At 47.5% G+C, this 10576-nt stretch overlaps 1 protein-coding gene across 4 annotated transcripts in view; it reads left to right on the top strand.

The window, feature by feature from the left end:
- LOC144730075 (rab11 family-interacting protein 2-like) overlaps positions 1 to 8726 on the top strand; it is a 44109-nt gene extending 35383 nt beyond the window's left edge. For all 4 annotated transcript variants that reach the window (XM_078610605.1, XM_078610634.1, XM_078610617.1 and 1 more), the window contains 3 exons: positions 143 to 234; positions 1803 to 2143; positions 4080 to 8726. In XM_078610605.1, the coding sequence (XP_078466731.1) occupies positions 143 to 234; positions 1803 to 2143; positions 4080 to 4265 (619 nt within the window). In that variant the 3' untranslated portion in view covers positions 4266 to 8726. The remainder of the gene's footprint in view (positions 1 to 142; positions 235 to 1802; positions 2144 to 4079) is intronic.
- Positions 8727 to 10576: the final 1850 nt, after the last annotated feature.

Below are 10576 nucleotides of genomic sequence, written 5' to 3' on the forward strand. Positions count from 1 at the left end.
TGGTTGTGATGGTGTTGGTGATGTTGGTGGTGATGGTGCCGCTGGTAGTGATAGTGGTGGTGATCAAGCCAGTGGTGGTGATGGTGGTGGTGATAGTGGTAATGATGGTGGCGATGGTGATGGTGGTGATGTGTCCCTGCAGCGTGGCGTCTCCTCGCCGCATGTCGCTGGCTCGCTCCATGTCGGACCTGGTGAGCCGGCGTCTCGCTGGAGCCCCCTTGGATGAACCTGAAGGTCGGGAGAGGCACCAACAGGAGCATCACGGCTCCCTTCCCTCCCTCTTTCCCGCTCCACCACACTCGCCATCACATCAAGCACATCGTTAGTGTAAACTCAGTAGCATGGTTGCCTACGTACGGGATGAAATAAGTTCAACAACATGCACAGCAGTGAATATTGAACATCGGGAGTGAATAGTGAACATCTCACACAGTGAGGCGGCCCAGTGGTTATGCATTTCTTGCTTGTAGCAGATTCACGATTTGAATCCTGCAGGCCTACTCTGGTTAATACTGCGAGTATATTGACCGTAAACTACTATGTGCCGCCTGCTTAACGGTGGATATTAACGATCCCGTGATTGCATAAAAAAATGAGTAGGCCATTGTGCGCTCGCATCGTGGCTTCAAATTTACCACTTAAAAAAAAACTGCACCGCAAATTAGTCAATTTGGATTCTGCACAGAGCAGCAGCAACATCGCACCCTCCACTTACTGCAAAAAGTTGGCAAGACCCTCCTGAAATAGAGCGGAGACTCGGTGAGACTTTCCTTTGGTAAACGAGCGTCATCTCACAATAATACGACCACAATCAAAATACAGCAATACCCCACTTTACGTCGGGGATGCGTTCCTGAAAGGTGTGATGACGAATATCGAAACGACATAAGTCGAAGCAATTTACATGGTAGGTGGTGGAGACAAAGGCTGAGACGCGACGGATAATGAGAACTGACCGACGATGCTGTCAGTGATGTAAGTGTGGGTTAAGGCGATATACATCGGGTATTGGTATTAATAAAGTGAAACGTATTTGCAAAACGGCTTTAAAGGGGGAGACGTAAACCGGAGTATGATTGCATTAGTAAAAAAAATATTTCATTTAATTCTTACTTTCTCATTAAGCCTTTCCATCCTCAGAACCAGCCCGTCGTCTCATGCCCGCAGCACCGTATGTAAGATCCTGTTGTTGTTATCATTACTACAACGCTCATTTGCCCAGGAAAGCCTCAATGAGTCTCATGAATCTCCTTTCAGTCGGTAGGGGGGGTGAACATTGTTGTGTTTAATTCAATATGAGGCGGCTTGTGTGAATGTGGGCAGAGCCCCATATGAGCCTGTCCGTTCTCACTGAAGGAGAGTGTGGTTGGATGTTTAATATTCGTTTTAGATTCGTAATGAAAGCTCTTGGCCACGCCGTTCAAATTGTAATATAATGGAAAGGGATTGCAAAAACGTGTGGTTACTACTGGTTTCGCAGAGAATATAGATTGCAATCTGATATATTTCAAACAGTTTTTTGTGATTAGTTTGTTGTCCTTCCCCCGCACCTCCGATTAGCCCGGTTGGCTACATACGGTGTGACAAATTCAACATACATACATACAATCTCATCTTTGCGAGTTTTCACGGAACATTTTTTAGGATTCACAGTGAAACCAATGGTACCGCATACGTTCACAATTGCTTCCCTCCACATTGCAGCTAGAATGACGTGGCTAAGCGCTCTCGTTGCAAACGTCAAACGAACATCAAACGTTCAACCACACTCTCCTCCGGTCCCCGTTCTCCCCGCCGCCCAGATGCAGACACGCACACCCACAGGAGGTCGTCGAGTGCATCAAACCACTTCATTCCAGCGGACCCCAAGTCCAAGCTGGCTCGCTCCAACTCGGCCGTCGAAGGCCACGGCACTGACGCTCCGATGGCGGGCAACGGCGGCGGCGTGGAGTTCGAAACGAGGCCGCCGGGCCATGCATCGCTTGGAAAACCAAGCGTGAGGCCTCAACTCGGGCCAAGGCCGCCTGAGACGCAGGGCCGCTCGCTCTTCAGGAACCGCGCGCGGCCGCGGGAGGGCCCCACGGGAGCGCGGCAGCAGAGGGAGCTCGCCACAGCCTCCATGCATCCGAGCTTGGACAATGAGGTGGGTACATGCGTCCCTTTTGGAGTGGAGCAGGAGGGGTGGCCCCACGGTGGCTAGGAGATGTTAACTCCCTCGCCTGGCATGCAGGAGATCGTGGGTTCAATTCCAAGCTGACACCTGTATATTAGGAGTTTGCATGTTCTCCCCGTGATCACGTGGATTTGTTTTCCGTTTTTTCCCTCCACATTTAGAATCAACAAGCCACTTTCATTGAGCTATCATTTGTTTTGTAAAAGAGATAGATAGCTCAGTGGGCTTTACCTAGGGAAATAAAAATAGTTTAATCGTTTAGTTTAATACTTTCACCAGGTGTGTGGAAGTCTTAGCTTGGGAGAGGCTCAAGCCGGACTGCACAACGCGTGTGCCAGTGCCGTGCGGTAGACTCTGCTAGGTGAAGGTTCGGCTCGGGAAAGAACAATGGACTCGCCTCGAATCACGAGGACTAGGAGACGGAGCGTGTGTGGTCCATGGTGCTCAGTGCTCGGTCACCGGCCAAATAACTTAAACCCTACACCACCCGGCAGTCAGAAACTTTTTTTTCATTCTGGAATCTTGGGTCAGTTTGAATTTTGGTAGAAGTTTTCAGAATGAATGAATGGGGCATGACCCTAGTTGTGTATCAACATTTTTATTTTCCAGATATTTCCACAAAACAAACAGTAGCAGACAATCTATGTGTGTGTGTTTATTACCCGCTACGAACACGGTGATCCCAGTTCGATTCCCACTCATGGCCACCACCAACACCAGTGAGGATGATCTAACTGGTCCTTGGCCTCCCTTAGGTCGACTCAGTATCAAATGAGTACCTGGTGCAATATTTAAACATCGTCTTTAGAGAGACAAAGGCAGCCATGCGTGGTGCTGGCCTTCTACCTGCCCGTGCCGTGACGGCCTTCATAGGTGCTCGCTAACAGCATTTGCCACTACAGTCTGTTAAGGCTATACGGGGGATCTTTGTCTTTGATCTATTGCTCAGTAGTCTGTGTTGTCGCAACCTCAATCGTGATGCCAAGGATAATTTCTCATCATGAATGCATTGTATGCTTGCATTTATCTTTAAAAAATGCAACGTCAATCTAAGAACAACCAGCCGTGCTGCGGCGCGTGGCCTGTAACCCATCACTGTGGGGGCAGTGAGATCGCCGTCTCCTGGATTCTAGCCAGGGTGTGGTGATAGCACAGCAAGTGGGTTCATCCCCATCTGTATTCCATCTGTACAGGGATCGAGTATTACCCCCGCACTCCGCATGCATGGGTTTTCTCCGGGTACTCCGGCCTCCTTCCACGTGTGTAATAATCACTAGTTAGTGGAGTTGGCCAAACGTCCCAATGTAGATCAAACAGAGCTTGGGAAATTGTTGGCGCTGGTTCTGGCCGCCTCTCCACTTTCCTGTGGTTTCCCCACGCCTATGAATCTGACAAAAACTGTGCGCGAAATCACATCTGTGACATTTATTCAATCTCGGTACAGTAAGTCCTCGTTTAACGCGATAGGAGATGCATTCCTGAAAGTGCCACGTTAAGCGAAAAACGTGTTTAGCAAAAACAATTTCTCCATAAATAATGTAGTAGCGATAAAGTTTGGCGAGATATGATGGACTACGCAGAAACAGCAAGATAGCGCGACAAATAAGTGAAGGGTACGCCGCTGCGTTACCGTTTTATTGCACATACTGTATCACTGTACCACTCGAAACAAGTTCGTCGTCGTCCGTTATAACGGTGGTCATTCCGCGTTATAACGGTGGTCATTCCGCGTTATAACGGTGGTCATTCCGCGTTATAACGGTGCACGTTCCGCGTTATAATGGGTGCGTTCCGTATTGTGTGAAAAGTGTTCCCTAATAGGAAGAAGCGTGTTACAGAGAAAACGCCTTGTGTGAACACCCCCACATTAAGCGAGGTGTGGGGCCTGCCTGTGTGTGCGGAACAGAAACTCCGGAATCTCAGCCGGGCCGATCTCGTTGCGCTGATTATCCATCACAAAGAAGATCTGGTGGCCAAGGACGACCTCATCCGATCCTTGGAAGACTACATCGACACCCTGCTTCTCAGGGTCATGGAGCACACGCCCTGCCTGCTTCGCGTCCCCTACACGCCCTGCTCACCCCGCCGTTAGCCACCTCACCTCCTTGCCACCTCACCAGCTCACCACCTCACTTCCTCACCACCTCACTACCTCAGCCCTCACCACCTCTCCCCTCACCACCTCACCCCTCACCTCCTTGCCACCTCACCACCTCACTACCTCAGCCCTCACCACCTCTCCCCTCACCACCTCACCCCTCACCAGCTCACCACCTCACTACCTCAGCCCTCACCACTTCTCCCGTCACCACGTCACCCCTGAGCTCCTCGCCACCTCATCACATAACCACCTCACTTCCTCACCACATAACCAACGCACCTCCTTGCCACCTCACCACTAACCACCTCACCGCTTCTCCACTCAACTCCTTGCCACCTCACTTCGTCATCTCACCAGCAGGCTCTATGCTCACCTCCCCGCCTCAGCCCACCGCACCACACACCTCACCAGCAAGCTCGGTGTTCATCTCTCCTCCTCACCACGTCGTGCTGTGATGCGGAAGTGGGCAGACATGCGTCGTTCTTCCCTCTGCGGAGGCGAGGGCTCCCTCTTGAACTGCGCCACGCGTGGCTCCCTCGGCTCGAGGACATGGGAGTTACGCCGCGGGCCACCTTGCCTCCCCTCACACGCAAGTAGCCCGGTCGCGCTGCGCACGCGATGACATTTCACAAAAGTTGAGCCTCCCATTTTCACTTCTGCGTGGGCTCAGCATCGCATCGCCCCCTTGTGAGTTCGTCGGCACGTGCGGTTGGAGGGACCTTGTCAAAGCTAGGTGGCTGAAGGACGCTAACCCGCAGGTGTCGGCTCCGGCTCCTTCCGGGTGGGGTGGGAGGAGAGGCAGTCGAGCTGCTGTGTGGGGGGGCCACCGTAAAAGTGAGCACTCCTGAGCAGAGTGAACTTGGCTGGGCCAGAAGGGGCATCTGGTGGTGCAAGATCCACCCCGAGCGCCACGCCTCGTGTCGCGACTTTTTCCATCGCTGTGTCAGCAGAGGGCCACGAGGAATGTGAGGCTCGAATAATGTTTTTAAATACCACAATTTTTTTAAATTCTATTCCAATTATGTATTCATGTCACGTCACGAGATACGTGTTCATTTGGAAATCAAGCAGAGCAGTGCACCACCCCGTATCAAAGAATGTCCCACAGAAGCAGAATTCACAGGACTACTTCCGAGCTTTGTATACCCTGCGACAGAGAACTGTTAGGTAGATTAAATATATTTTTTTATTCTTAGAACTGGAATGTTGGCCAAATCAACTTAAAAACAAAATTTTACGCAACACGTTTTTTTTGTTCCATTGTTGGCGACCGGGCTGAGACAATCACCTGACTCCGCTTAAGAACCCGGTTTAAACCCGGTGGTCACCGACCCACCCCCCTGTCACCTCTGAGCCAAGACGTTGAGACGGCTCCTCAGGCCACACGGCTGGCTCCGTTGTAGTTTCACGGCAGGGTGAGACGCCAGTCGCACCGTTTAAGGAGACAACATCTGGGTGATGACGTGGCCCAGCGGTAGCACGCTCACCGCTCATTGCAGAGGTTCGCGCTTCTAATCCAGGAGGCCACCCTGGTTATTACTGCGGTGTGGCTTAACACAAAAATACTATGGGACGTCTGCTTCACAGTGAACGTTAAAGACGTCATTCGGAAAGAGAAACGCGTTCGCCACTGAACATTCAATTGCGTTGTTGCTCTGGAGGCCTGGAGATCGATGATCGATGTTCGGCCGCCGATTTAATGGCGTATGGTTGTGATTTCTCACTTAATAGAGGGGGCTGCATGAAGGCTGCCATCTTCCACTGCAATAATCAATTGGGATTACACGAAACACCATCGCCCCTTACTGTGAAACTCCTGCGGGGTGTGTCTAGGAAACGCAGCGCGTTCCTGGTCATAAATGTCTAAATTATACGTTTGAATGGTAAATACTTAATCGTTATTAACATTAAGTAAGAGTTATGAAGAGGTATGTGGACAATACCTTAGTTATCCTGTTAATTACTGTACAGTAAACAAGTTTAGTACTGTATGGTCACATTTTGTACGGATGTGTGTATGTACGCACATAGTATGTCATGTATGTGTATGTGCGTATGAGTGTGCATTTTTATATTCTTTGGGTATTTCGGTAAAGTCACCGAAAGACCCAAAGAATATGAATTCCTGCAGTCACGAAAACTTTATGTGAATTTTAATTTACTGAAGCAACTTGTAAAAGCAACGTTCGGTACATTTACTGAGTCAATGAGTAACTAATCAGTACTGCAAACTGAAAGGAAACTTTTCCATAATCAAGGTAACTTGTTATGGTGAGTAACGTGGCGTTGTGTAACGTTGCCGCCTTCAAATAACTTCCCCATCACTGCTTCTGGCACCGTTCTGCTGTCCTTCGCAATTGTCACCTTTATCCCCCATCTTGAAACGAAACATCTCGGATCCCATTCCAGAAGACCATTTTTGCCAGTATTAAAATGATGAAAAAAAGAATGACCTTTATCCTTCCTGGAAAGCATACCGGTGTTAAGATGACCAAACACTAAATAGACACCTATTGCAAGGCATCAAATCTGCAATAACCACACATGCTTATGATAAACATGCAAACAAACATTCTCTGATAATGCATGCATTGTATTTAAAACTGATTGGCCTACATAAGAGACAGTCTCCTTCGTGGCTTTGTCTTACAAGTGTTAAACAAAAGAATGGCAAAAGTTGAACAGACGAGAAATATGCAAATATCAAAACATTCATAGCGCGGGTCGAGCAGTTTAATATATGGGACCCTTTTTGTCGGTATCAAGATGACGAAAAAACATTAGGTTTTACCATTTATGGCAAGAATATAGGAGGTGTACAGATGTTCAAACCCCAAACAGACACCTATTATCACAAGGCATCAAGGTAATGGAGACCCTCTTCGGATCCCAATCACCTTGCAAACGTCCACTGTCTGTCACATGGTGGACGTATCCCTGAGTCATGTTTTCAACTGCTCTCCAAGGTTCCTCCTCTGGCTGTTGCACGGAGATGGTTATACTGTGCATGGTTCATAACCTCTTGCTCTCCTCCAACCATAGCACTCTCTTCTTGCTTTTGTCATCTCTCACTGTGGCTTGCAGCACTTCACGTCGTTCATTTCGTCTCTTTGTTCGTTGTCTCTGTACGAGACCTGTTGTACTCTCCTGTTCTCTTCCGCTCTGGTGTTCAGTAGAAGCTTAACATTCGCCTCTGCTTATGTTCATCTTCTATTCAGGAAAAGGCTTCACTGAGTGTGGTGGGACACAGGATCGCCCCTTGCGCCACCCTGGAGAACTACACTGCCGTGTGGTCACTACCACGACTAGGGCTGTCCATTGCTGACCTTTCCTAAACGTTGGGGGAAAACACGTTAACCTTTTAAACAAGGGTTGATCTTTTGCCTCACTGTCATGGTAAATAATGCCTCATTTGCACATACCGTTGTGATACACAGGGTCGTGATGATGAAAGTGATGATCTGGATGGTTGTCGTGGTTGGTGCAATAGAGTCAAGCTCTGCGAAGTTTATTCATGCACTTCACTTGAGGCCAATAACAATAATAATTGGTTTTAAACCAAGAAAGCCTCACTGAGTCTCGAAGATATTTTTAGGAGGGGACTGCTTTGAGATGCCTGGCCCATACCAATAATAAGTGGCATGTAGGAGGAACTGGAGTTACTGGAGAAGACCCACTCGTACGTGATAATGAACACTGAAAGCTCTGCAAATATGGATTACAGAATGCGTTGGTATACTGCCAGCTTCTGGCCGCATCACAACCCAAGCTTGCACCAGCTGATATCCCAGACAGTCTCATTCGAGTTAAAACCAGGCTCACATTGTGTTGCTCCGACAAACGCCTTGCGTATCGCCGTGAAGCACAGAGCTGCAGCGTGCACATCCACCGCCATGGTTCTTCACCCACGTGTTTGTTGAATGGTAAATATTTACAAATGTGATCAGAAATATATTTTGCACAGTGAGTGTGTTTCAAAAAAAGAATAACTACAAACGTAAGTGATGCGAATGATTTTTCATTTATAAAAGTGCTGTAAATGTGTTACATTTTTTTTTCGTCTGTAGGCAATCGAATTCTAATTCTGATAGGGCAGGTGAATCATTACTTGAAGGTCTGAATCTTGTTTTGCTGTGTGCTACGGGATTTTATGTGGAGAGTTCACAATCAGGATTTTTGAGTTCCATATCGATCTTCCACTCAAAGCGTTTGCATTCATACAAAGCGTCTGTATATCGCTGTAGGGAAACGCCACTCTTCCATCTATTATCCGCTTTCCCTTTTATAAAATGGTCCGCGCGGTGGTGGTGGTGTCGAGGCGTTTCTCTGCAGTTCAAATGAGATGGGTGTACTTGATTTACTATGATTTTACAACGCCTGTGCTGATGTTTGGACGCTTTACTTAAGTGTGGGTTTTGTATTAATTAAATCTGCAGGAGACCGCTGCCTTCACTGCTGTGCTCTCATTGTCATTCCGGATGTGCTGGTGGTGGGAAGGATATCTGCACTTAATAAGAAGTATTATTTGAACCAGAGAGTTTTATTAACCTATCGGAAAAACATTACCCAATGAATCGTCCATGGTCCATTGATTCCCTATGAGGAATTGGCAGGAACGTTTACAAGATTAAAATGATTAACAATGACTACATCTTGCCATTGGGGCGGCAGTGTCAAAAGCGCATCGTGAACATTGGCGCCGCGCAGCAAGGGGTTCGATTCCCGACTCGGGAGTCTTTCTGTGTGGAGTTTGTATGTTCTCTCTCCCCCTGTTCTGCATATGGGTTTCCTCCGGGCTCTGGTATTGGTCAAACACAATCAATTTACTTACAAAAAAATTCCAATTAGGATTACACACAGCAGCAGCACCGCCCCCTACTGCAAAAACTTGGCAGGAAAGTTGGCGTCTTGGCTCGCCTACGCGCGCATCATCACACTTCGCAAGTTGAGCGCGTGTCTCTTTGGAGTTTGTATGTTCTCCCCTTGCCATGCATGGGTGTCCTCTGGGTTCTCTTAGTCCCTCCCCCCCTTCCCCCAAGCTAAAAAAACTCCCAAATACAATGCAATTAGTATTGGTCAAACATCCACGTTGGCGGGATGTTAACTACCTCGTCTGGTATACAGGAGGTCGTGGGTTCGATCCCGATCCCGACCCTGACGCCTGCTGTATATTTGGAGTTTGTATGTCCTCCCCGTGGTCGTGTGGATTTTTCTTTGGGTCCTTCAGTTTTTTTCCCTCCACATTTAGAAACATGCATTTAGAGTATTTGGCTGCGATATATTTCTACATGATAAGCCACCTCGTTGAGTTATCATTTGTGGCCAGGTCGCTTCTGAGAAAGCGCTATACTATAGTTCAGTGGACCTTACCTGCAAAATAAAAAGAAATAGTTTAGTTTACCTGTTAATATACTCAATTAGCATTACACGTAGCAACATTGCCCCCTACTGCGAAAACTTGGCAGGACCCTCTCTCGTGAGAAAGATACGAGCCTCAGTGGGGCTGCCATGAGTGAACAAGCGTGACGATAAATAACGTTCAGAAATATGCGTTTATATTATTTATATTATTTTGCTGCTATACATTTCCACATGATAAGCCACGTCGTTGAGCTGTCATTTGTGGCCAGGTCGCTTCTGAAAAAGAAGCGAATAGCTCAGTGGGCTTTTACCTGGAAAGAATAAACATTGTTTAGTTTAATTTGTATATATTTAGAAGTTATTTATTTACTGTTTAACACATAGGCTTTCGCGACCAATATAATCCATAATATAGTTTTTTGTGGTTAGATCGCGTAAATATGCGATCTAACCCCAAAAAACCTAGTATGGATGATTTATTTACCTTTCCTATACTTTGAACTCATATCGTGTTTTTGTATGTGTTGTTGTTCTGCCTTGCCCCGACTGAACGTGTGTGGAAAATAGCTTTTTCGCTCATCGGATCGGATTCCTCCGGTATTTACTACTATAATAAGCCAAGAATGTCTGTGTGTCCCGCGCGTGACGTCACTTCACGTCGGCCAGCCCCCCTCATTAGTGTGCATTTATTTGGTATAGCCCTGTGAGCCATTCGGCTCTTGAATCGGGTGCAACCGCAACAAACAAAAAACAAAAACATGAACAAGAAAACATCTTAAAGTGAATATGTGACTAAGTGCAAACAGAAAATCCAAGAAAAGACAGCAAAATATTGCAGAAAAAACACCGTACACCAACGCTGTGTGTTTAATACGTCCTCCAAATGGAGGGGTGAGGCGCCTCCTCCCCCCTCCTCAGCGTCAACTTACAACCCTCACTAC

The sequence above is a fragment of the Lampetra planeri genome, chromosome 2 (assembly GCF_965212315.1).
Source record: "Lampetra planeri chromosome 2, kcLamPlan1.2.h2, whole genome shotgun sequence".
Lineage (NCBI taxonomy): Eukaryota > Metazoa > Chordata > Hyperoartia > Petromyzontiformes > Petromyzontidae > Lampetra > Lampetra planeri.